The sequence below is a fragment of the Diadema setosum genome, chromosome 1 (assembly GCF_964275005.1).
Source record: "Diadema setosum chromosome 1, eeDiaSeto1, whole genome shotgun sequence".
Classification (NCBI taxonomy): Eukaryota; Metazoa; Echinodermata; class Echinoidea; order Diadematoida; family Diadematidae; genus Diadema; species Diadema setosum.
Genome location: NC_092685.1, coordinates 39,142,208 through 39,167,832, shown reverse-complemented (window position 1 = coordinate 39,167,832; position 25,625 = coordinate 39,142,208). Strand labels below are relative to the sequence as shown.

The 25,625-nt window shown below is 39.1% G+C and overlaps 2 protein-coding genes across 2 annotated transcripts in view; both read left to right on the top strand.

Annotated features, from left to right (window-relative positions):
- LOC140230358 (uncharacterized) overlaps positions 1-25,422 on the top strand; it is a 31,135-nt gene extending 5,713 nt beyond the window's left edge. The window contains exons 3-16 of the mRNA XM_072310509.1: positions 94-310; positions 1,940-2,195; positions 13,973-14,121; positions 15,717-15,870; positions 16,763-16,961; positions 17,865-17,998; positions 19,210-19,370; positions 19,884-20,292; positions 21,072-21,241; positions 21,800-21,877; positions 22,591-22,745; positions 23,587-23,717; positions 24,069-24,584; positions 25,217-25,422. Coding sequence (XP_072166610.1) covers positions 94-310; positions 1,940-2,195; positions 13,973-14,121; positions 15,717-15,870; positions 16,763-16,961; positions 17,865-17,998; positions 19,210-19,370; positions 19,884-20,292; positions 21,072-21,241; positions 21,800-21,877; positions 22,591-22,745; positions 23,587-23,717; positions 24,069-24,584; positions 25,217-25,332 — 2,845 coding nt within the window. The 3' untranslated portion in view covers positions 25,333-25,422. The remainder of the gene's footprint in view (positions 1-93; positions 311-1,939; positions 2,196-13,972; positions 14,122-15,716; positions 15,871-16,762; positions 16,962-17,864; positions 17,999-19,209; positions 19,371-19,883; positions 20,293-21,071; positions 21,242-21,799; positions 21,878-22,590; positions 22,746-23,586; positions 23,718-24,068; positions 24,585-25,216) is intronic.
- Positions 7,803-8,835, top strand: LOC140232531 (uncharacterized). The gene is made up of 2 exons (XM_072312630.1): positions 7,803-8,294; positions 8,596-8,835. The coding sequence occupies exons 1-2, from the start codon at positions 7,863-7,865 to the stop codon at positions 8,833-8,835; spliced, it is 672 nt and encodes a 223-aa protein (XP_072168731.1). The 5' UTR covers positions 7,803-7,862.
- Positions 25,423-25,625: the final 203 nt, after the last annotated feature.

Here is a 25,625-nt window from a genome sequence, read left to right as displayed (position 1 = left end):
CATATTCATTGAGATTAGGAGCCTGGCGGGTTGATTTCCAAGCCAATTTCTTTTTTATCTTAAGACTACAATCTTGTCTGTCACTGTCATCAGATACAATGCCGATCTGAAGGCCGAGGACGCGAAGGGTAACACCATCCTCCACATGTCCTGTGTCCATGGCAACCCACGGTGCACGGAGGTCATCCTAAATGCCTGCAAGAAAGGAGCCAAGGAGCTGGTCCAGCGCAGGAACAAGGCTGGACTCACTGCACTCATGGTGGCCAGCCAACAAGGTCATGAGAAAGTGGTCAAGCTCCTCCTAGATCATGTGAGTACAGCTGGGAGAGAGAGCAGAGGGAGGGAAAGAGATTGAAAAAGGAGACAGAGCATGCAGGAGAGGTATATGTACCGCTTGAATAAATTCCGAGATCAAAGCAATACATCCAGTAGACTTTCAAAATATCCTCCAAGATGATAAGTTTGGAGTAGAGTCAGAGAAAGAGAGAGGAAAAAAAATTGATGAGATGCCTTTTTACAAACATGTACAATACATGTACATTGTATGGCATAGCGATTAGCAATTTAGACCAATAATCTACAGTGGGAGTCAATGCATCTTACAAATGTATATTTGGATAGAGGTAACAACTTCTATTCCCAAAGACCTGAATGTTGTCAATATCCTTGGCTTCCTGATCGAATTTTGAGATTTAGCAGGTATCAAAGGAGCAGTTATTGAGGTGCTGACAACCAACGTATTATTATGCAGCCCTTTCAATGCCAACAGACTCAGCAGTGCGTGTATGATGAGAAGAGCAGATGAAGGGAGTGTTGTGCAAAGACTAACCGTTCCACCAGTGTCGGCAATTAAACAAGGTGTATCCGATGTTTTGATGAGCATTCACTTGAAGTGATGAAATATTTACAGGCCAGACCATGCTCATCATAATGGATATTATGCCTTATTTGTCTTGCCCCCCCCCCCCCCTCATAATTTCTCTCCTCCCTTTCGACTACAAAGGAATGATGGGCACAACTCATCATGCTTAATTGACTCAAGCGAACTCATATTCTGCACAATGGCCGCTATCAGTCAGAAGATAATTGCTTTGTTGGCAAACGGCATATATGTCAATTGCTAAGCCGACAAGGCAGGATGATTAAGAAGGCATTGGACACTTCAAATGAAATTCGATGTACTTGTGTACTTTGAAGGAGGTCTACAAAGCAGAAAATGATTATTTCTAATACTGAGTAATAGCATAGAGTGTGCTGTTTTGTTGCTGAATGGTTTCAGGGTCACAATACCAACAGTAGGATAAACATTGTTTTCTGCTCAAATGTATATTGACCTTAATATTCTCTGTTGCATGTTTCTGTGACAATAATGCATCAAAAAAAAAAGATGCAACATTCTAGTTTTACTTTATTCTGATGCCATGACTGATAGTATTTGATGCCATTAATTACTCTAATTTCACACCAGCCCTCTTTCTGTTGTGAACTGAAAAGGATCATGTTTTTTTGTTTTTTTTTTTCTGATGCCAACCTCCATAGAAGTGAAATATAGGAGTCATATCAATCCATGTAGTCATCAATCCATGTTTTGTGAACTCAGTATCTCAACGCCACCTTGCTCCTTCACATTGACTTTGCAACATTTACATAGCGTCATCATGTTTCCAAGGAATTGCTTAGTGTACTGTTTGACTTGGAAGCAATAAACCAGAGTGCTTGTACCACTACTGACATACAATGTAGTAATCGATCATTGTGTTAATATAGATCTGTCATTCATAAGTATTTATGTCAATACGTGTGGTATATACATGATTATGCTAGGTGATGAGTGCCTTCAGGAGAATAGTTTTATGTAAAATATGCAGTGTAAACATGCTTCATTGAACCCATGAAAATATTCGTTTTCATTCATATCATTACAAATATTACATTTCAGAATTCACCAACATCTGTACAAGATCAAGCAGGGAAGACCGCCCTCCACTATGCCACAGAGAAGGGCCACACCACGTGTGTGGAGCTGCTGCTGGCCCGGGACCCAGGCCTGCCCTGGACCCAGGACTCAGAGGGCCGCAGCCCACTCCATCTGGCTGTGATCGAGGGCAAGAGGGAAGTGGTGGTACAGATGCTGAAGCATGGTAGTGTGAACTGCCAGGACGGCCAGGGACACACTCCTCTACACTGGGCAGTGGGTGAGTTGAAATGCTCCACACACACTTTGCCCTCATAAATTTTTGTTTTATTTCATCCACCTTGATAAATTAGAAAAGCACTCTTCCAAAGAGTGCAGACCTCCTCCAAGCAGCTCATTTACACCACTTCTTCCACAGAGATCAGTGATGCATACTGGACTCACATGCTGAAAATTGCCCAGTTTCCCAGTATAGAAGCCTTTTGCTTTATATGTCATCGGCTTCCAACTACACAGTGCCTCGCTGCTCAAGCAGAGCATATATGTGCTTCAGAGCGTGTCTGCAAACCTCAAATATGCGCAGCTCGAACTCCCAAGTTCATTGACCCTATCTGCCAAAAGATTAAAAAGTCCTTCAAAAATCCATAAAACTTCCCAGATCACTACCAAAATTTAACAATCTGTTCCTCGTGACATAATCAAATTTTCCTTCAACTTCTATGACCCTATCTGCCAAAAGATGAAAAATATGTCAAAAATTCATAAAAATTCATGGATCACTACAAAAATTGAATTATCTGCTCCATGTGTCATCGACCTTTCCTGCAATTTTTATTCAAATCCATTCACAACTTTTTGAGTTATTTTGCACACAGACAAACGAACAAACAAAAAACACAGATGAAAACATGACCTCCTTTCTTGGCGAAGGTGATGATTTTTTTTTTTTTTTTTGTCAGTCATACAACCTCTGTAACTGCCCTCCCCCTTTATTTTAGTCATCATTGATAAATTGTTGCAACACTGGCCTACAACAATTTGATTTGAAGGATGCAATTTGTTTCTGGGAATGCATCTCAACAAAGGAAATTTACTGCTTCCACTACCACTTGTACGTAGTGGGGGTATCCAAGATTGAATTCATAATGCAACACCCATTTATCCTTTTCCTATGTCATGGGAAGGAGGTTTATTGAATAGCTATTAGCAAATGAATTGGAGGCTTCTGAAGCTGTGACACCATAATATTGCTGTGATATTGCTTATAATTTGTGATGTATGTTGCTGTTCTATGAATTCATATGACTATCAGTATTCAAAATTCTAAGTCTTGGTTCAGCTGTGATGGAACCTTCACTGTTTTATTGTATTTTAGTATTGTTATGCCTCTGCCACGAAGTGTCGCCGGAGGCTCTATGTTTTCGGGTTGTCCGTCCGTCCGTCATTCTGTCTGTCCTTCCGTCCATAATCAATTTTGTGGACAGCGTAACTCAAAAAAATGTTTGAGGTATCCTAATTAAACTTGGCATGTATGTATGAGTTGTGCCTATCAACTTTCGGGTGCATATGCTCAAGGTCATCTGGTCAAGGTCAAATGCTCAAAATTTCACTATTTCCCCAATATCTATGCAATGCCTGAAGGTATTTTCTTGAAACTTAGTGTACATGTACATGTACTTCCAAATGAAGTTCTCCAGAGAGAGTTTCGGGTCATGAGGTTAAAGGTCAGAGGTCAAGTGAAAATGTTAAAGGTGCATGGTCGCGGTGTTTTAGTCAAATGCGTACGCGGGTGCGCAAGTTTCCTATAGAGACCTACGCTATTGACTCCTCTTTAGTGCTTACGCTTTGGCCCACTTCCCCAAGTCCGAAGAAGTCTGATTCACTGTAGTCAGTGGTCTGATTATAGTTTGGCTCATGATTCGGCTGAGGGGGATGACAGCTTTAGCAAACTTCTTTTGTGATGTCATAATAAGAAGCACATACATGTACAGTATGCACACACCTTGGCATTACTACAGACTGCGCGATGCGCAGAGAAGACAACGAAGGCAACGTTACTTAGCAACAGCTACACACCTTACTCTTGATGACAGCTCAACTTCGGTAATCTTCGTATGAATGCTAACGGTGTTCGGCAGTATCATCAACAGCGCCCTCTACACTACCGGGACTATGCCCCTTTAAAATATCAATTTTTTTTTTCATATCTCGCAAATGGTTCGAGATATCTTCATGGAACTTAGTATATATGCATGTACTGACTGGCATTGATTATTTAGGGAATTTGGGGGTCATGGTTCAAAGGTCAGGGATCAGAGGTCAAGGTCAACTCCTCAAAGTTTCATTATTTCCCCACATGTTTATGCAATGCCTGAAGCATTTTTGTTGAAACTCAATATATATACATGATGTATTAACCAACAGAGATTCTCTGGGAAGTTTCTTGCCAAAATGTCAAAGGTCAAGTGAAAGTGCTAAATTTCACTTCTTCCTCCATATCTCAAAAGTGACTCGAGGTATTATCATGAGACTTAATACATATTAATGCATTTTCTACCTGACAGTGATTCTCGTGGGAATTCTAGGACCAAAGGTCAAGGGTCAAAGGCCAGGTTAAAATGCTATTGTTTTACTACTTGAATACTGAAATTACACTTTTGTCTCCGTACTTTGAAAATTACTCAATGCATAAACTTATAAAAAGGTAAAAAATCAAGTAAAAATCCTCAAATCTCCAAATACCTGCACTCATAGACAATATGGCCATTCATCCAATTAAATCTAGCTCAAGGAAAGTGAACATTCAACACATTTGTGACAAACCTGTCATTTTGAAATTATACCAATTATGTTACACTGTCATCACACAATGTCAAGACATACATGTTCTGTTGACCCATGAGGAGAACCATGCATTATGGCGGAGGCATACCAGTCGCCATAGCGACATTTCTAGTTTAGTGTATACATAAAAGTCACTACAACATGGAGTGAATTTTCTATCTATACATTTCCTTACTTCTCCAACAGTAGCAAAGAAAACAGAAATATGAGCAACAGTGAGAAGAAATGAACCCCAAATTACAATGATAACAATGCTGATTGGAATCACATTTGCTGCGATAAAATGGGATGTATTTCTGCACACATCGGATATTTCATCATGATCGATGCTCAGCGCTAAAGCAATGCTCTCTGCAGTTGATATGAAGTGGAAAAGTAGGGCAAGTATGCTCCTCTATTGTCTGGCATCCACCATTAGTTTGAGTGATTGCTGCTGCCACAATAGACACATGCCAGTTTGTTTCAAACATGTTTCAGGTAATGAGCCATAGACATAAAAGCGATGAAACATTGAAAAGCTTCACCAGGCACCAAGGGCGTGTCTGTCCTTATTTGGTAGTTGGTGACAGGATGTTTATATCAAATGGCAATAGTTTGCCCACATGGACCCCATTTTAGCTGGCATCTATCACCGGGGTATCTATTTCTAAACAGTGTACACAGTATACAGTGTATTTATTTTTATACAGTGTAGTTTTTATTTCATACAGTGTACAATGTGTGATGCATTTTTCATCCATTCTGATGTTGCCACTAGCAACTGTTCTCAAGCTTCGGTAGACAGAGCTGGAAAAGATGAAAAAAAATGCTTCAATACAAAACAAAGCAAAAAGTACAAAAGGAATAGTGCCTGCAGCTACAAAATATCTATTTGGACGGTCACCTTGGATGGATACCAATGTTTACCCAAATTATTAATAGTGGTTGTGTGATCCAGGTCAGGATAGTACGGTTGAGTAATAGAGGAAGAAAGTTAAATATTTATGATAAATGGTATTGCCACCAGAATTTCAAAATTTTGATAACAGAGAAGACACAAAATAGACAAATTAGTTAATTATATATCATGAAATTGTACATTAGTGAACAAAATTGTAAATCTAAATTGTAATTGAAGACAACGGGAGACAAATTAGTTATATGTTATGAAATTGTACATTAGTAAACAAAATTGTAAATCTAAATTGTAATTGTTTTCTATCTGTGCCCTTCATGCTTGTTGCTTTAAATTGTTTATAGTGACCATGTCTCAATGTGTAAGGATGCTTCTAATAAGATAAGCTTCTACAAAATTATTTCTGTATCGTTCCTTCATCGCATTACAGGCAGGCAGTCTTCAAAAAACAGGTGTTGAATGTAGCTTAGCTACTTTATTGTTCACTGGTAATTGTTTAGAATATATGCTTATAGTTCTTATTGTAATGTACAGTGTACACTTGTATTAACATAATATTATGGTGATTTTTTTTTTCTTTGATGTGGAGTCTTCCTTCACATTATAGAACATATTTCCTTATGCTCCTGGTGATCTGGTGTTTGAGTTGTAATATTTGCTGCTCCCCAGGAGTTGGAGACAAGGATTGGGCTTTTAACTTTTTGGGGTACAAAAAATGTACATACCAAGAAACCACTTATGAAACAGTACTGAACATACCATTCTAAAGAGGACTTCAAAGTTTATTTGATGGAAATCAGTTTTGGAATGGCTGAAACATCCAAAAACAAAGTAAAACAAATCAATTGTAATAAAAGGTGGGTCCCACCTTTAATCAAGATTACTCTTTTTGTATATCTTGGCCATTTCAAAACTGATTTTCATCAAATAAACATTTAATTCCTCTTGAAATTACATGCTCTTCCATATTTTATAAGAAGTTTCTCATCATCTCACCGAAAAATGACAGAAACCTGAAGTTAGGTCTCCACCAAACCTACTGTATACGCCATATATTTCGCGAGTCTAAATTTTCGAGAATCGGGACTTACGACAATTTTGCGAGTGGTTAAATTCGCAATCGTGGCGTCCTGTACTGAACGGAGAAATATGTACGCGTACGTCACATTCATATCGGCATCAGAGTCAATATTTTTGTGTGTTTTTAATTTCGCGAATAGCAGCTGACTCGCGAAATTCGCGAAAATAAAAACCTCGCGAAATGTTCAGCGTATACAGTATATGATCCCTTTAAAGGTCCTGTTTACCTTTGGGAGCAGTGATTTTAAAAATGTTCAAGATATCACTTTTGATGTATATGTGTGGGTCAGTTGTATCACAAAACATCCTACCATATAAAATTTTTGCAATAAAGCCTAAAATATTTAAGGAGACATCTATCACTATATTTGTAGACAGTTTAGTCTGGAAACAGTTTTATTATAATTATTGTTCACATTCTGTATGTTTAACAATACTTAAAATTGATTATACAGGTTCAATTTTTTACATTAGTTGTTTCTATCCCTAACTCACATTTTATAACTATTTCGAAGAACTAATGCTTGGTTTTTGTTTCATTTGCAAATTGTAAATTATGCCTTTAAGCTAGGAAAGTTTCAGCGTTCCTTTTGCCACTTGTATACTTTCAGAATATATCTTTGAAAGATGAGTGTTAAATCTCTTTAGTAGAAGTAATTACAGTCATCATGAAAAAAAAAAGTACGTACAATGCTGAGTGCTAGCCTATTACACAGTAACCTTCATCATGAAAGGAATCAGTACAATGGCATTGGGAGTGCCAGCCTAGTCAATGGGCTGTACATAAAAAGCTGCTCAAGCACGGAAGCTTGTCTAGCAAAAGATCTAGCTCAAGCAGTTGCTTAAATCCATATGTATGACCTTTTGCTTGTGCTCACACTGTTTGCTTGCATTCACCAAGCAATTGCTTACGGATTGAACAATAGCATTGGCATGCCTGTGCGAACGCTGTGTGCATGAGAACAGAGGCAGGTTTCGTGTGTGAGGAATTTCATGGGACATGTGTGTGTGGGCTCCTGACATAGCCTTCTGCAGTGATCTTCTAACAGATGAATGCTTAATGTTCAATGTCCACACATATACTAAGCGTGTTTTAGTTTCAGCTGAATGTGAGAAGAACGTTTGAGAATGACAGACAGCGAGGAATATACTACAACTGAGCAAGATCTTAGCACAATGCTGGTGGAGATCATCAAAGAATTTCCCATTTTGATGGAGAAGTGTCAGCTGCCACAAGCAAAGGAAAAGAAATACCTTGCTTTACAGCAGGCAAAGGCCGTGATCATGACCCGTACTGGCAAATATCTGGATGAAAAACAAATCTTGAAAAAGCTTGCCAACATGAAGACGAGTGTCAAAAAGAAGACTGACATTTATCAAACGGGGAATCGAAAGATCATCCTATGTCCGTGGGAGAAGGAGCTCTACATTATCATGAAGGGGTGTGAAAATCCAGTAGTCATGAAAATGCTCTACTCAACTTCCGCCGGCTCTTCCACCAGCATAAGTTCTTCATCACTCTTCTCTTGTCAAGCGTCATCTAGTGCTTCTTTTCAGCAGGTAGGCAGAAATGAACCATTTGATTTATCCTAGATGATGAATTAATCATACTGAAAAAAAAAACACCTTATACATTACCTTATTTGGATTTTGACACTTTAGATTGATTTTATCATTTTCATACACCTATCACAAGTATAAATTCAAACTCCATTAAATTGCAAATGGCAATTGATAAAAAATAAAACAATCAGCTGTTGTAACATGAGCGCATTTTTCTAAACCACCGATGAATAGATAAATAATGATGTTACAAATACAAAGGTAAACTAACATTGTTCAACTTTTTCCATCGTCGCAGCATGCAACAAATCGTAAGCGTGGTCCATTCTATGAAGCAAACACACTGTCAACCATGCCTGCTCCTAACAAAGGTCCCAAGAGGAAGGTGTTGCCAGGGGAAACGGAAGAGACCATCAACCTGTCGACACCAGAGCTGCAGAGACTGCTTCTCCTTGAGCAGCTCAAGTACACGCGAATGAAAATAAGACGTCTGGAGCAGAGCCAGCACCCTACTGAACATGTTGAAGAACTTCAGTAAAACTGTAGCAATTGCAGAATGCTAGAAGCTGGGAAAAAATAGGAATATGCAGTGATTCAAAGCAAAAGGAGTTTTATTTTGTTTTGTTTTGTTGTTTGTTTTCTTTTCTTTTCTTTTCTTTTCTTTGTTTTTTATCTCTTTGGCCCGAATTCACGAAGGTGGTACAAATCAAACCACAAAAACCATGGAGCGCCAAGTGTCGCATGGAATATTTCGTTCCGAAATCAGTCATTTTGTCGATGAAATGATTATTTTCTAACAAAATGAACAACACTTTGCAACTTTGAACATTTTGTCCACGAAATGATAATTTCGTTAACAAACAGGTCATTTTGTCGACGAAATGTGAAATATCGTAACGAAATATTTCGTGCGACACTTGGCGCTCCATGGTTTTTGTCCACGGTTTAAACCATGGTTTCATTTGTACCACCTTTGTGAGTTTGGGCCAATATGTGCCATGGTAGAAACCCCCTGTGTGCCACATTATTCTAAGATACCAACTTAGTTATGTTTTGGGAACACATTCTGTTTTTCAAATCTATGTAACTGTTATAGATTTGTAATAAGCTGGACATGGAGTAAGCAATTGAAAGTTGTAGAGAAAATGCCAAGCTTTGCTTTGATGTATTGTATGACAAATCTATGATTGTTTTCTTTCAAATGACTAATAGATTCATTATTTTAAAGGCGTGACTTTTGCACACAAACCAGTAACAGAAACTTAGAATTTAAACACAAATCCAGTAGGGAACACCGCTTGCTGGTCAATCACCTCATAAAATGCAAGCTATGTGCAAGAGGAATGGAATCGCGAGAAACGCTTTCCTTGTATTGTGGCATTTGGCAATTTATCAGTCGGTTTATGCGTGATCAGAATATGCAAAGTTGGCATGCCAAAGACCGAGTCGGGCATGCGAATGTGGCACATAAAGAGTTGATAAGGGGAAGCATTTTTGTTTTTATACAGATTGTCAACATGTTAATCAAATTCACTGTGAATCCATGACAGGTTGTAATAAAACTTAAATTTGTTATACCAAGGCCAAGATACGAGTGTCGTTTGTTCCCTTTGTGTTGTGTGCAGTTGCACTTTATTCCAGTGTTAATCACTGATGGTGTCTTCCATGCAGGTTGTTGGTGATACCATTATGGTTATGTTTCTCTTGTTGCTGGAGATTGCGAGGTGCTTGTGTGACAGCTCTGCAATGGTTGCCATTGTTGCTAGTGTGAGCAAAGTCTTCATCAGTGCCACGCAACACGCGACACATTGTGATGCTAAGATGCACTTGGGGATATTCTCAAGCTTTTAAAGGGGCATTCCAGACGATTTTCATAATTTCACATCATGTAGGACATAAATCGATAGCTCCATGTTTAGATTTGTGGAATTCATTGTGGTCCTTGAGCAGAGAAACAATACTTTAAAAAAAACTTAAACAAATCACACTGAACAGTGATGATGACATAGGAGGCTCACATATTTCAGAAATGTAGCAGTGTAATTCCCATTACAATATACTGCTAGCTTGCAAGTTAACCTGTGTATAATCTATGCATGCCTTCTTTTGCTCTGCTTCCTTGAGCCCCAACGCGTGCATTGTTATGGTGAGGCTGCCATGTCATCATCCATGTTCATTGCAATTTGTCATAAATTTTGAAAGCATTCTTATTCTTCATCCTAATCATTATAAATCCTGAAACTCTGTACTCAGTATAACTAATTTATAGTTTTCATATGTAAAAATCTGAAAATCATCTGGAGGTCTCCTTTATTAGGCAAACCTCATACCTGTCCAGTTGAAGTATCTCTTGACTGCAGTGTTTGGATCAGTGTACAGTGTCATCATGTAGTGTGAAATGCTTCTCCTGTGGAGTCAATTCAATTTTCAATTTCAATTGAGATTTATTTCCATTCGTTCACAGAAACCGTAACAAAGTACAAAGTATACATTACACAAATATAATCATTTTCTAGAAAATACATAATAAAAGTATCGTGAAATATAGTAAACTATACATACAATTTCATTAAATAACCATATAACCAAGAGTCCCCAAGCAAGCAGCCGCATATATTTTATAAAACGATGGCGTGCAGTTCCACCGTTTGAAAAATCTTTTAATCGTGAACTGATATGGGCTAGCCAATGTCAACACTGGTGCAGACATGATTCTCGTCGCAGGTTGCCTTGACATTGAAGGAAGGATAATTTGTGCGACTGATGAATTCATCCCTGTACTGACCATGCAGTTTTCAATACGCACATGGGTGCAGTCCATCATCCCAATAGTTCAAGGAAACCCCAGTTTGTCAGCCCATCATGCCTTTGCATGTGCCACTTCAATTTGCATTTGAAACAGGGAACCTGATTCTGGTAGGGTATTGTGCAGCGATGAGGTCAATGTTTTTTGCCACATCCCAAGACACGTTGTTCTGCCTGATCCCCATCACTTCCCCCACTGTTGCTTGGTAGCCCGGATCTGCCAAATAGTGGAGTAAAGCCTCCATGCTTTCCACCGGTCCGGTGTTGGCCTCGCCCGTTTCTCGTCACACTCATGTAAGAATCTGTCCACCAACCATTGAGCATGCTCCTTGTTGAAACGAAATAGTTTCCAATATATGTCGAGAGCAATTTCTTTTCGATTTATTCTGCTCCTCTACAACCTTGGTTTCTCCCTTGTGAACATGAACGTGATGCATAGAGGCGTACATCCGAATCGAGCAAAAAACTCAAGCTCACTTGGCAGAGCTTGAAAAAACAGGAGGCAAATGCTCGCAGGCACAAGCAAAGGGCATGTTTATGCTTACATTTTAGGAATATGCTTCACCTCTAAGCAATATGCTTGCCAGCAGCTTAAGCAATTACTTGTGCTTACTAGCAAAAGTTTTGCTAGCAAGCAATTGCTTATTTTTCAATTCAATTTCTTCTATTTCATCGTACAAAAGGTGATACATGGTACAATGTATACAAGCAAATATACACACCATAAAGAATAGTACTAAATGTAAATGCAAATGAGTGTATGATGGTATAAAACAATGCGTACTTTACAGAAATGACATTAAGAAGTATACAGAGTGATGGAAAAGATTGATCCACTCAAAGATACAGTTTGTAGACATGCATCCCTCGGTAAACAGTATGCCTGTTACTAACATATCTATCCAAAATATATCAATGTTGAATAACAGTATTTGTCAGCTGTTACGATAAAAGCATTCGTCATCGTCGTCGTCGCAGCATACTCTTGTCAGAGCGTACAATAGCTTCCCTCACGGCAGCATGATACAAACGTCTGTTTTGAGCCATTCTAGTTGCTTTCTCCATAGAACCAAATGTCTCCCTCACCGTTCTGTCCCATCTATATCTTGGTCTCCCTCTACTACGCTTTCCAGGGAATTGGGCCATAAGGACTCTCTTTTCCATCCCATTGTGTCTCATGATATGCCCAAAATATCCCAGCTTCTGTTTCTTTACATACTTCAGTAGCCAGTCACTAGGTACATTGAGTACCTTTCTGATGTCTTCATTTGTTTAATTGTTGTTCCACCCACGGTACTCTCAAAATTCTGCGATAACATTTATTTTCAAATGCACCGATTCTTTTCTCATCTGCCTTCCGTAGAACCCAAGCTTCGGATGCGTAGGTTGCAATTGGGAAAATGCAGGCTCTGAGAACTCTTAGTTTTGTCTCCTTGTCTTGTCCTTGCCACAGCTTCTTCATGGCATTCAATGCCTTCAAGCCCATAACTAGTCGGCTTTTAGTTTCCCTGCTGTTATCACCATCTTGCTGCATTCTCACCCCAAGATACTTGAAGTTGTCAACCTCCTCCAGTATTGAACCATCAATGCTAACTCTTTCATCACTTCCCCTCTTCTCTTTAGCCATTGACATAACTTTTGTCTTTGATGCCTTCATTTTCAGACCATATAAGTTGCTTCTCTCATTTAGGGTTGTGACAAAACTTCTCAGACCAGTTTTTGATTCAGAGATTATAGCTGCATCATCTGCATATCGCAAATCTCCTAGCTCTTTCCCTCCAACATGTAGGAGATCAAAATTTTCTGTTTGTTTTCTGTCCAGTACTTCCCTCATTATGTTCTCTGTGTAGATGTTGAAAAGTGCTGGAGAGAGTATACATCCCTGTCGTACTCCTTTCTTGATGCCAAACCAGTCTGTAGTGCCACATTCCAAAAGCATTATGTCAATTAAAATATTCATGCACATGAATTATCAATCTAAAATACATCTATGTCAAATAAAAGGATTTGTTAACCATAAAAGTATATTGTCAATGAAAATATTTAGAATAAGATATCAATACGTCGGCCTTATGCCAAGAGGGCCTTAACACATAGGATTTGTACAGTGTTAAGGGCCTTTTGGCATACAACCGACGAATATCAGTATGGCAATATCCAGACAATACCGGTATCCATTTAGCCGTGTGTACCAGTTAAATGTGGTAACAAGAAACATTACATACATACACATACAGTACAGTTGTTTATGCAGATAAAAACAAACCAAACAAAAATGCACATATAGGTATTAAACAAAGATATAATAGATGCAATATATAGTCCCATACATACGGAGTCAGGCAAAAGGTTAGCACAAGCAAATACTAGTTTTAGTGTTGTTGTGTTTTTTTTTTTCCACATACTGCCGGATACAATGTGATGCAATTGTCTTATGGTATTACTTTACAAGTGTGCCATAACCTTGGGGGGGGGGGGGGGGGGGGGAATAGTAACTTTTGATGGCGTCAAGGGACAATGTTCTGAAGAATCTAGCCTGGAACCCTTGGAAAATCATTTTGTTTTCTCAAGTTTTTTTTTTTTTTTTTTTTCAAAGGGGGTAGAGTTAGGGAAGTGGAGTGTGTGTTTTGTTTTGTTTTGATTTGTTTTTGTTTTTTTAAGAGCCAAAATTGGTTGGGGTAGGGGGATGCAGCAGCCACACCAGCCCCCCACTGGATTCAGCAGTTCAGAGACATAGAGACATGATAATACTGCGTAATACATGTATGTCCTTAGGTTGTAGTTTGTCCAAGATGAATTTTTACATTTAATGTTAGCATATATATGACCAGATGATGTAAAATGAATTTGTTGTATTTCTTTGCCCATAGTTTGCGGCTTTCACGACCTCATTGACCTACTGGTCGACCATGGTGGTGACCCCTCCCTGGTCGACGACCACGGTGCACAGCCTCTACACTATGCTGCTCAGATGTGCGGAGACCCAAACGTCTCTGGAATTGGCATACTGTGCCTGAAGGTAGGTGAAGCTTCTTTGATTGAGATGATCTTGATCAGTTGTTGCAGTTATTTTCTATGAGTGACCCTTCAATATTGAAGTCTGATAAAGTTGCAATTGCCCATTTTCTTATTTTCTGTATTACTCAATTTTTCAGACTTTAAAACTTTGCAATGATGTGTAAATTTGCATTCGTTTAATTTCTTGTCTTAGAGCATTATTTTGCAGCTATATACACCTGTCACAGTTGTTATTGAAGACTTCAAATTCTCGCAAGAAAACTGACTTGGTTACAACACATCAAGGTCACTCTGTGTCAGCATCAACGGCACTTGAATGAGATGAGATGTAGCTATTTCATGACTTCTTGTGTCTTTGTGATACATGCATACAACAGCAATGATGACGTCTCTCTGCAACTTTGACATTTCTGTGAATTTTGGATCTCATGTAGCTCTGTACTTACAGGTGATTTTGAAAGTTTTGTAGACCATAAATACATTGTCATCATCCACAAAGGTGTGTCAGACCTGTACAATGTAACTCCCCTCCTTAATTAATTAAGGACAGTGGATGTTTCATTGAAATCATCCATTAAAGTATTTTTTTTTTTAGATTGCCATTTTTAAAGAAACATAAACCATCCTGTCTGAATGATATTGCTCTTTTCATTAAGGTCAATTTACACATGGATGGCTTTCCACTTAAAAAAAGAAAAGAAAAGAAGAGGAAAGCCTAAATTTCCAGTTTACAAACCTTGCTAGGTATTTTGATCTCTGTCATTAGAGTAATGAAAAACCTTGAAGGTGAGGATGTGGGTTGGAAGGGAATGAATAGGGCATGGGGAATGTGTATTAGTGATTCATCTCATTTCCCAGAGTGCCATTATGTGCCACAATTATGAGTGATAATGTGCTTTCGTTTTTTGGTTTTGGTTTTGCCTTAACCTGACTGTCATTTTTCTTTTTGATAATTCTTTTTTGTGTGTGCATCTTAGAGATGATATGAAAGAGTGCATTAATTTTTTTTCCCCAAATTTGTGTGCCTGTAAATATCTCCACCACTGCTCTCAGTTATTGATTTGAGGGCTACTCTCTCAATGCTCAAACAAATTTGATTAGCCCGTGCCAAAGACTTCCTGGCAAAAACCACAACTCTTACCCTTTGTGTCTTCGACCCATCTTGCAATGCCTGATGCACGCAGTATTCCATCAATACACAGACCAAAAACAATGCACACACAATCCAAGTATTGTATGAACACACATGTACATGTACTCTCAAAAGGAGCTGTGTGCATTGCCATCATACATTGTTGGTAGTGTGCTTTGCTTTTTATGTTCGGGAGAAGCATGCTGCTTCCTTCCGCCACTGTTGTTGTATTTAACCCAGCCTCATAGATGTGAGACATCTAAATATGATGATTTTGGAGCAAGTGGGTAATTAACCTGGACCAGACAGCACACAATGTTTGTGCCACTGTCAGTGCAGAAAGTGCTCATGCCACTTGGAGAAAAAAAAGGTAATCGATGGTAGGTTTCAGTCAGATGCTAACGCAGACAAATTCATTGTGTAATCATCCTTTTTCTCTCTTCCTTTGCATGTCTGGCCTCAAGGCCTTAATCGAGCGAGGGGCCAAGGTGAATGCGATCGACGTTGGTCACAAGACTCCGCTGCTGTGGGCAGCCAGCGCAGGGAGCAGCGAGGCCTGCAGACTGCTCAAGGAAGCTGGGGCTAACACAAACATGGCTGACCTTGATGGATTGACAGGTTTGTTGGCAGTCATGGGCTCATTTCACAACTCTTGCCACACTCACCATGCATTTACACTCCACTGGACATCCAGAATCGCAAATAAACAATGAAACTGCCAGCTCAAACAAGACAAAGTAGCTGTGACTATTAAGCTTCCATTCCAGCATTAGTTTTCAAAATTAAATGGATTTAATGAGCATATATTGTCCATCGTGAAATAACTCAAAGGAAATACAAATATGAATCCGTAAGAGGTCGTCAGCTCCTGGGCCCTGTTTTATGAAGAGTTAAAATTGATTATAAAGTTGACTTCTATCATACGTCTATGGCAGCCTGTATGTTAAGGAAATTTAAAATCGATTTTATCTTTTGATATAACAGGGCCTTGGTCAGTTTATGATAAGATTACCTTCTGTATTATTTATAGTGGCTTGTGATTTGTTTTGTGTGTGTGTTTTTTTTTTTTAAGGTATGATTAAATCTCCATAAATTTCAAGATTAAATGAATTACTTTGTTTTATTGTGTAGATCAAATTGTTTTTGCATATAGGTACATTAGCATTAAACTGAATCTTTTGAGAATGTGAGCTTTTCAGGATTTCAGATTAATTTTGTCATGTGATTTTAAACAGTTGAATAACAAATGAATACTGTTGCAGTAAGTTAATAAGATAATTTGACAATGCAAGATAATGTATGCTATGATATATACTGAAATATATGACAGTGTTATGATAGGATATAATATCGTCGGTTGAGAATGATAAGGGCATTAATTTGTCACTAAATCCATAGTGTTCGAGACAACTTAACGCCCTTCTCATTCTCAACAGACGATATGTTGTAGTGAATGAGGAATATATAACACTCAGAGATGTATACCTTTGTCATTCATGACTTTCTGCAGCTCTGCACTGTGCTGTAACATGCAATCACTCTGGCTGTGTGGAGACCATCATCAAGGAGTGCGAGTGCAAGGTGGATGTTCCTGATAAGAATGGCTGCACGCCGCTCTACTACGCAGCAGCCATGGACCAGGCCGACAATATCGAGTTGCTCCTTGAAAGTGGGGCATCGCCAAACTACGCAGACACCAATGGCAAGAGGTGAGAAATACCCACAGTGTGTTTTATCAATTGATATTCTTGCATCAAAGACTTCGTATAGATTTGGAATGAATTGTGACTATGAAAACATTAATTTCACTGGAAATCTTTGCATCATGGTCATATCTTGCACTATCTTTAACGGACTGGTATAGTATTGGTGGGGATGAAGATTGAGCTTTCAACTTTTGTTAGATATTAAGAAATCACTTATGAAATGTTACAGAGCATACCATTCGAAGAGGAATTCAAAGTTTATTTGATGAAAATCAGTTTTGAAATGGCTGAGACATCCAAAACAAAGTAAAACAAAGAAATCCTAATAAAAGGTGGGTCCCACTTTGTATTAGTATTGCTTGTTTTGAGTATCTCGGCCATTTCAAAACCAGTTGTCATCAAATCAGCATTGAATTCCTCTTGGAATTACACATTTTGTCATATTTTATAAGAAGTTTCTCATTATCTCACTAAAAAATGTTATAAACCTGAAACCAGGTCCCCACCAAAATTATACAATTCCTTTAAATCCTGAATTAGCCAGAGTTAAAAACAATATTGGTGTGGCACAGATGAATTCATGACTGCATTTGTATTTTTGTCACTTGAACCTTACTGGTATTTTGATACAGAGTCTGAGTGATACATGTTTCAGTTTTCTTGCAAGAGGAAAAAGATGTATTGACAAGAATGATGTATGCATTTCAATTAATAACTTTGAATATTTCCCCACTGAAGTATTTTCATGCACAAGGATGTATATATATTCATATTATTCCAACTCCCAGTGTAGTCATTGTGCTATATATTAATATATTTCTTATTTGTATATTTTGCTCTCACCATCATGTGTATGCAAATATGTAACTACAGTATTCTTTGTGTGTCTGTCTCTTTTCCACATAGCCCTGTCCACTGTGCAGTGGAATCTGCCTCCCTAGATGTACTGAAGCTCCTTCGAGAGCACAATGGATCCTTGGAGTCCACCGGTCCTTTAGGCCATTCCCCCTTCCATGAGGCTATTTTGAGGGAAGACTTAGGTATGAATCTGGCCATAATAATGTTCACACAAGCAGCTGCCCCTAACTTTTAAGTCAACTTCAAGTCAGCTATTAAACTTTTGGTGAAAGTGTAGTCACATGAGGACCCAAAACTTGAATTTAGCGATCTCGTGAACGCATCTCATAGTTGACTAAACTTCACATAAGCATGAAAGCTCCTAACCACAAGAAATCTTTTGGTTAGGCTTGTATAACTTGGTAATAAGAGCACCCCCTGTGGAGCATTGTAGTTAGTGGGCCAATTTGAATTCATTTAACAACAAGCTCAAACATAGACTTGACCTCTGCAAGCAATGAATTACTTCCATTAAATGAGCACCTCAAATTGTTCGTGCACTATTAGCAACGAGGATTAAATATTTGTGCAAATGCTTGTCATGCATGAAAGGGGGGGGGGGGGTCATTACCTGTGGTGCACAGGACTTTCAAATTTTACCATAAAGCATAGCTCACTGAATAACTTCCATTAAATTAGCGCCTCAATTTGTTCACGCATGACTTAACAGTGACTCCTCACATAGATGATAAGCACCATGTGACCTTAAATAGGTCATGCAAATCATGTCACATGGACAGTTGCAATATGCACTGAATTCTCAAACAAAAAAAAAAATATTTGCTGTCAATGTACTTCCTATATCAATACATCACATCCTCTGGTGTGTAGGAGACTTTTTTTTTTTTTTGTTGTTGTTGTTGCTTGGCATGCAGACTGGAAAACTATTATCCTAATCAAGGTTAAAACTTGGTTATCCTTGAAGCGAAGGCAATGGTCCCAGATGGATTTGAATGAATCTCAAATGGACGTGAAAGAAATGTCAACGTACATTAAGAAATGATTGACATCATTACTCACATTCTGTCTATTCATTTATGCATTCATCTTCTTGTTAATCCATCCATTTATCTATTTAATCATTCATTCATTTGTTCATTCATTCATTCATTCATTTATTCATTCATTCATTTTTTCTTCATTTGTTTGTTCATTCATCCATTCATTCATTCATGTTCATTCATACATTCATACATTCATTCCTTTATTTGTTCGTTCATTCATTCAATCATTCATTCATTCATTCATTCATTCATTCATTCATTCATTCATTCATTCATTCATTCATTCATTCATTCATTCATTCATTCATTCATTCATTCATTCATTCATTTATCCATTTGTCTGTTTGCAGATATCCTTAAATTCCTTGTTGCCAATGGTTGCAAGCCAGACTCCAGGGATGAGAAGGGCAGAACCCCGCTGCATGTGGCAGCAGAAAATGCCAAGGTGACTTCGTGTCGGTATCTGGCAGATCTCAAGGTGGACCTTGATGCCATCTATCACCATGAAAACGTAAGAGCTGATTAATTCTACTTATTTGCGTTGTCACCCCAATATATACTATTGCATAAATAACCTTGTGTCTTTATTAATGATGATATTCTTAGAAGAGAACTATATAGTGATATACATAGAGTATTAGTTTTGGTTTATTGTTTGAAGTAAGTAAATTGTTTCTGAGCTGTGACGTTTTGTCATATATGTCCAAATGCAAAGTAGTACGATGTATCACAAAGAATTAGGATTCAGAAAGATTTCTCTCTGTTACAATTATCTAGAATATATTGTGAAAATTTACAATTGCTATTCAAAAAAATTTTGGAAGTTAAACCACCTTTTGAGACCAATTTTGCAGTCTTATTTGATCCTGTAAAAAAAAAAAAAAAAAAAAAAAAAAAAAAAAAAAAAAAAAAACATATGTGTAGAATTTGAAGCAGTTGAATGTAGTACTAGTATTAGCATTCATAAGATCAAGGTATGTCATTGAGATAATTAATCTACCTCATGTTCTCATGAAATCTGCAGGGTCTAATGTTGACCCCGCTTGACTGTGCATGGGATAGTGGTGCCGTGGCCTGCATGGACTTCTTGGCTTCAGTCGGAGCCCAGAGGAGAAGAGATCTTGATGGGACGGACAAACAAGCAGAGGACTCCCCCCGCACACCGAGGGATGAACTCACGGAGGGTGCAGAGACCAACAGGCGCGAAGATGTCAAAGGAGGCGGCAGTGCCAAGAACATGGACGATAATGCATCGCAGAAGAGCGAGGGCTCCCGGACGGGTAAGGGCCGCCCCTATGCGGTGGCGCCCCACCCCAGCTACGACCACGCCCAGCAACGAAATGAAGACGAAAAGCAGCAGGCAGATGAGAGGAAGAGTCTGCGCTCTATGTCCATCGACAAGAAACTGGGAGACTGGGAGGGCTACATCAAAGGTAGACATTTGAAGAGTTTTATCTCAAAACAAGCTAACTCCATTCTTGTTGAGATATTTGTGATTAAAGCTGCTTAAAAAAACAAAGAAAATAAGGAAATACAGGACATTTTTAATCATAACTTCTAGAATATTCCTTGTTATGTCACAAGTGAGGTTTTACTGGGAAGGTTTAATTTTGCTCTATCTGATGATGGACTTACTTTGAAATGTTTAAAAATGGCGCTCAGCTCATTTTGCAAAACTCTTCATTTGTTTCTTTATTTGTCTTCCATGAGGAAGATATTGGAAAAGGAGTAGGTGAGAGCACTGTCAGGAGATGGAAACTGCAAAGTTTTAACTCTCTCAGTCTTGTCGGCGACTGCTATGTGTACAAAGGCAATGGCATTTAAGACAGTGATGATGACAGGGTTAATGAGAATCGAGTACCACCCATTGAGCACATACTGGTGCATTTGATGTGTGGTGCAAAGATACCAAGTACATAATTTGTCCAAAAGCAAATCCCCCTGAACTGAATTCATCTAAAAATTTGCTGTTTCGAAGAACATTCTCCAGATATCTTATTGTGTAAATTTGATGTGCATTCTCTCTTGTAATGTTGTTGGACATGTGCTAAATTGTCTTTTTTTTTAAATGAGGAATTTCATCAGGCCACTTTCAGCCATTAAGCCAAGTGTCTTTGAAGAGTTAATCTGCAATAAGACAAACTTATGTAGCGTCATTATATGAAAATCCAAAGAGGTTCATATCCTGTTTGATTTTTTTTGGAATGCACAGACCATGTCCAGTTCCTGGATGACTTGCTGAGCGTGGACCACGAGCGTCTGGAGTCCATCAAGTCCCACGCCATGCAGGAGAAGGAGAACCTCGTCAAGAGACTGGAGGACATCCGCAAGGAGATGGAGCAGAGGATGGAGAAGAAGTCATCGGAAGCCGAAAAACTCAGGGTAACCTCACTGTCCACTCCTGTTTAATCTCTATGAGAAATTTGCATTTGCATTAGACTCATATTTTCACTCTTGACCCATTGAGGACGAGTCCCAAGTATACTCGGGCAATTGACTACAAAAAATGTGTGTCGTAGCAAAATCAGCCCGTCCTCAACGGGTTAACATTGTCAACAGAGTTGCAATACTTATCTTTTAAGTGGAAAATGGGTCTCCGTTTGCCAACCAGTACTAGTAAAAGAGTCATTTGACACTGTACAATGCCAGTTATTTTGTGGGGTTGTTGTATTTGTCATTTTTAGAGGTTACTGACATTCATTTCATTTCATTTATTGTTTCTGCGTGGTGCAAATAAACAATTCATTTGAGAAAACATACAAAGTAATTTATCATTCATCATGGCTTACTTTGAAATTACGTGAAATTCAGTATAATAATTGTGACAGAATACATGGAGCAATGAAATTCTGCCTACGTGTGCATGCATATCTGAAATCTTCCCCGACATAGATATCATATTTTATGGGTTTTTTTTTCCCCCAAATCCTCTTTGACCAGGAGGAGAGGAGGAAGCAGCAGGTGGAGGACAAGAAGGCATTTGAGGAGCGATGGAGGAAAATCCAGGAGCAATATCTGGTGAGTTTAAGAACCTTATGAACCATTCTAAAAACAGCAATGAAGTTATTTGGCCAGACTCCTTTTTGTAGTTCAGTTTTATCTCAGGTAGATGATATATACGCTGTAAAGATGAGTTTTGAGCATTATGTGTATGTGTGATAGAGATGTACAGCAGACTTGATTGGGATTGGGGGGGGGGGGGGGGGAGAGGTAGGGAAGGCAATGTAGTATGCATGTTTGATGGATTTTGTTTCACCTGAGACATTCTAATTCTTGTGATGAATTCCAGTGAATGGCATTTTTTTTTCTATCTCCTCTTTCTTTTGATGTCTTGTAAGTACATGCCTTGACAAGTTGAAAGGTTGAATATGAGATCTTTCTTTTGCGTCAGTTATTTTATGTGAATGTTCATACACATGTATTTGGTCAAGTTGTATCAATACACGAGACATTTAGTTTTGTGTTATTGTTACTCATTATAAATCTAATTGCAATACCATCTATTACAAATAATGGATAAGAATACAAAATGATGTATTCTCACTTGTCTGTCATCTTATATCTTTCTTTGTGTGTGTATGTGTGTGTTAGTTTGTGCACATTTGTATATGTTTGCAAAATCTGTTTACTCCAGAGAAGAGGAAAAATCAAGACAGGTCCAGTACTTAGCAAAAATGTCCAAAAATTTATATGATCTTACCGTATCCTCTTCGCCTTCTTGATGCTTGCAGCAAATAGGCAACAAGGCATCCCATCAGATGACTGTCCACAAACAGGCCACCGAGGCAATTGACAAGAAGTCTGCCAAGATGGAGAAGAGGTTCCGGAAGCAGAAGAGTGATCTGTCGTCACGGCGATCAACATCTAGGTCTTCAATGGTCAATGAGTGAGTTTCTAGTGACAATACACCTTCCAGACTCATTTGATGTAGACTTCGAAACTATGTCATCTGTTCTGAATGCTCATGTTTGAGGAGCGTGTGAATCAAAAGTTAAAGAATGATAAGGTTAATGAACTTCGTCAAACTGAAGCATAGTAGTCTAGAGGATACAACGCCTGTCTAGTAATCAGGAGATCATTTATTCCGAGTCAAACTGGTATGTGTATGCCCATGATTTTTTATCATGGCTGCTACTAAATCATTGAGTAATTCCTGCATATTTACATTGATAAAGGGCAATTTGTCAGTCAGTTGCAATCAGATATTTGTAATGCATTTTTGTCATTTATCACTATTTAGATAATTATAAGACTTAATAAGGTGGCCTCACACTATGCGTTTTTTTCTTGCGACTGCTTGCGGTTTCGAGAAGTGGCACGCAGTTCTCGACAGCATGCGACTTCTCGCTACTTGGAGGGGTATGCAAGCCTTGCGACCTCCTTGCAGCTGCTGTCAAATTTTGAACATGTTCAAAACTTTGCGATCGTCTGCGGTTGCCTCTGCGAACCCTTGCGACCGGCTGAAATTTTGCAAGCCTTGCACTCACACTATGCGACTCAATGACTGCGATCTGGCAACCACAACAGATCGCAAGCATTGCAATCGAAAAAAACAAACGCATAGTGTGAGGCCACCTATAGGGATCCATTTGCAAATGAGCATCAGATGCAAGAAGGCTATTTCATGAAATGTTTTAGTCCCAGGAAATTGTTAAGTGTAAAGCAGGAGGACTGGATGGATTAGTTAAGAGTGCTTCTATAATTTTGTTTCTCTATCCCCTACGTAGTGATGAGCGAACCCAGAGACATGTGGACTGGTTGAAGCGCAAGAATAAGGAGTACCTTGAGAAGAAGAATGCCATTAAGCTGCAGGGGGTCATCAAAATCGACAGCGTGACGCTCAGTGCAAACTCAAAACGTAAGTATGTACATCACACATACTCACTGTCTGTCAGGAAATTAGCACACTGGTAATCTAATCTAGATGTCGGGTACGATGTCGAGTTCAGTATTAACCCGTTGAGGACGGACTGATTTTGCTATAACACACATTTCCGATAGACACCTGCCCGAGTACTTGCGGGACTCGTCCTCAACAGGTTAAAGTGAGTACCACTTGCAATTGGTAAATTCACCCCCAGTGTCAGTTTGACTTTGTGTTTGAATGTAGCAATAGTGGTGTCTAGAACACCACTGTTGGTTCATCAGCAACTTCAAATAGTGTAGAGTTTGACTGTACCACACCTTATCATACATTTATGTATAACAGGCAGCTCCAGTCCAAAGCGACAGCGCTCTCCTGTAGCTTCTAAGGTTGACCACTCCCACCGCACCCAGAGATCTCCTTCCCCACCCAGCCATTGCACCCCTCCGCCCCCTCGCGCTGCTCACCTGTCCCACCAACAAACCAGTGAGAAGCAGTCGAGGCACAGTCGACAACCACCCCAACGGGACCAGCCCCGCATGGGGGTACATCCCAAAAGAACGCCGACGGACAGAGGGGATGCCCTCCATGGCGGCCCTGCACCATCATCATCATCTCCCAAGCCCGCACAGAGTGGGATCTCTCACAGCAAGAGCAAGTCACTTGGTGGGAGGTTGTCAACCGACAGTGGGCGAACGAGCAGCCAGTCCAATGCCTCGTCACACAGCCTCACCAGCCACCAGCTGGCCCAGATGAGGCGTAGCCATGGCGACAGCCTCAACCGGAAGATCTGGCCCAAATCCTGGGAGCTTCATGATAATTTCGCAAATCCAGAAGAGGAAGAAATCTATGACCTAAAAAGTAAGCTTCCCAAAATAAAATTTTTATTTTTCAAAAGATCCCAAGATTAGAGATGAATGCACAAGTTCCAGATAAACATAATAATACAAAGCAAATTATTTTATAACTCTGAAGAATTCTCTGTCTCTGTTGAACAGTGATATTAACTCAGTAATGACAAAACTGAAGCGCTCTCACTATTTGCAGTGCACTAAGATGTAGGGACTGGCTTCATACTTATAAAAGTTGATCTAACTTAGTGTCTTTCTCTATGGGAAATCTTTCCCATTGATGTCAATGTTTTAAAAAAATGGCATGATATATATTTCATTTTTTTTTTTCAATTATAATTGATGCCTCTTTCTTGCAAAATTTGTAGGATCACATCAGGAAGAACTTCATAAATTGATATACCCCTTTTATAAAAATAATGCCTGCTTAATACAGTTGTCAGGGAGTTTATCAACTTGTACACTGTCATGTTAAAAACTTATGATATATTGTCATGCTGTGGACATTATTATCTGTTTGTCATGTCTGGTATTTCAGCCTTTGAATGTTTCTTAAACAGATATATGGCTCTATACAAATGCTGTGGATCATCGTCATCATCATTTGTTTGTATTGTTCTATTTCTCTTGTCCTCAAACCAGGACACTTTTCTCCTAGATGGGACGGAAAGTTGCGGCATAGACACGTCCTCCAGTTCACGACTTCAGCATCAGGCTCCAGCAGTCGGCAGAGACCGGAGACAGAGGCCGAGGCATGACCGATCCTTGTCCTCATCCCCCATCCCTCATCCCCATCATCCAACCCCGACCACCCCCCCCCCCCCTCACCCCATGTAGGACAACACTAACTGCAGTAGTGACACCAGTCATGCAGAATGAACCAATCCTGAACTGAAATGGTGTCTAGAAAAGGGATCTCCATATCAAGATGTCCAGAAATTCTTTTTGATATAAAAAAATGCTATTCATGTCTGTCTCAATAGGGAAAAGGAAAAATAGAAGAGAGGTTCTTACTCGATACTGTGTCAAATTTATTGTCTGTGACATTCTT

Excerpts from the sequence above, each read along its gene's own strand:
- LOC140232531 (XM_072312630.1), top strand. The coding sequence starts at position 7,863 with ATGACAGACAGCGAGGAATATACTACAACTGAGCAAGATCTTAGCACA. Across the intron at positions 8,295-8,595 it reads CTAGTGCTTCTTTTCAGCAG|CATGCAACAAATCGTAAGCG; the intron begins GTAGGCAGAAAT and ends CCATCGTCGCAG.